General features: G+C 34.2%; 1 protein-coding gene across 2 annotated transcripts in view; it reads right to left on the bottom strand.

Moving 5' to 3' along the window:
* The window catches only part of LOC106471177 (TOM1-like protein 2), a 74,327-nt gene that overhangs the window by 15,775 nt on the left and 57,259 nt on the right, over window positions 1-1,293 (bottom strand). Inside the window, exon 13 of one of the 2 annotated variants that reach the window (XM_013931767.2) lies at window positions 367-387. The exons of the other annotated variant lie outside the window; for it this stretch is intronic. Coding sequence (XP_013787221.1) covers window positions 367-387 — 21 coding nt within the window. The remainder of the gene's footprint in view (window positions 1-366; window positions 388-1,293) is intronic. 2 annotated transcript variants of the gene reach the window in all.

Below are 1,293 nucleotides of genomic sequence, written 5' to 3' on the forward strand. Positions count from 1 at the left end.
GTACGAGTTTCACTAGCCATAGTAATATCATACCAACATAATCTAAAACAGAAAAACAAATGGAAAGTGGAAAATCAGATTTAAGTATTAGAATGAAAGTTTACTTTCTATTTGTCAGTTTCAAGTATATGATTACAATCGTTGAAAAAAGTTTAATAACTATTTAATCAAAGATATCTTATGGCATAAATAATTTGTAATGAATTTGGTAAATGGTAGGTTATGAAATAAAACCATGACATCAGCAGAATAATAAATATTTTGTTAATTATCATTATTGTGTAATACTGAAAATGCTGTTTTACTAATGTATGTGCAACAGTTCATTCTTCAAACATTATACTAGAAAACTTGCTATAATCTTACCTTTTGAATCATATCTTCCTCCTATTCACAGGGAAAAATTAAACAGAAAACACATTTTAGATACACAAGCACTAGATTGATTATTCAAGTATACTACTTCTGTCTTGCAAGAGCTTTGGTTGCAATGGACTACAACAAACAAACAAAGTGACGTTGAAAATCTGATTTTGATCTTTTCTTTCTGGAAACTTTTAATGGTCCAATTTAACCCTTTCCAGACCAAGGTGGAGTCATTGACTCAATTAATTTTTTCCTCTCATAGTAGAAGTTAATTTTTCTATACTGAAAGTGTATTTCTGATAGATACTTACATCTTTTTACACAACAGCTTTACTCGATTATTACTGCTCTCTATATGTGCAATTTTTGCTTGCCACTAGCCTTGATACTTCCACCTATCTTGAAGTTGTACAGCTGCACTGTAACATGCAAATAAGCATGCAACAACCCTCCACCAATAGGAGTGTGACACACCCTTCTAGTGCAGCTGACTTTCACTATGTAGAAGAACCCAATCTTCACTTCAAGATTAGGCATGAAACACACACTGGAAATGGTGAGGAAGGGTGGAGAATGTAAGCAGAGGTAAGTATCTATCAAAAATATATTTTCAGTGTAAGAAAACTATAACTTATGATGCAATAATTTAACTCCGCTCACATAATAGCTAGAATCCCACACTGATCTGGTGGAAGGACGAGTGTAAAATTATTTAGGTGGGCACCCTTCAAAAGGCATCTGAAAAGAGCCCATGAAGTATGACCTCTCTATGGAGAGGAAAACACACATGGGAGATCTCACCAAATCTGAACCAAGTATATTCTTTGCACATTGTGATGATGTCAGTAAACTGGAAGGGAATGGCACTCATCCAATAATCAAAGACACACACACTAACTAGTGAAGAGTGGCTGGTTGGTTGGTTGG

Source organism: Limulus polyphemus, unplaced genomic scaffold, assembly GCF_000517525.1.
Source record: "Limulus polyphemus unplaced genomic scaffold, Limulus_polyphemus-2.1.2 Scaffold4458, whole genome shotgun sequence".
Classification (NCBI taxonomy): domain Eukaryota; kingdom Metazoa; phylum Arthropoda; class Merostomata; order Xiphosura; family Limulidae; genus Limulus; species Limulus polyphemus.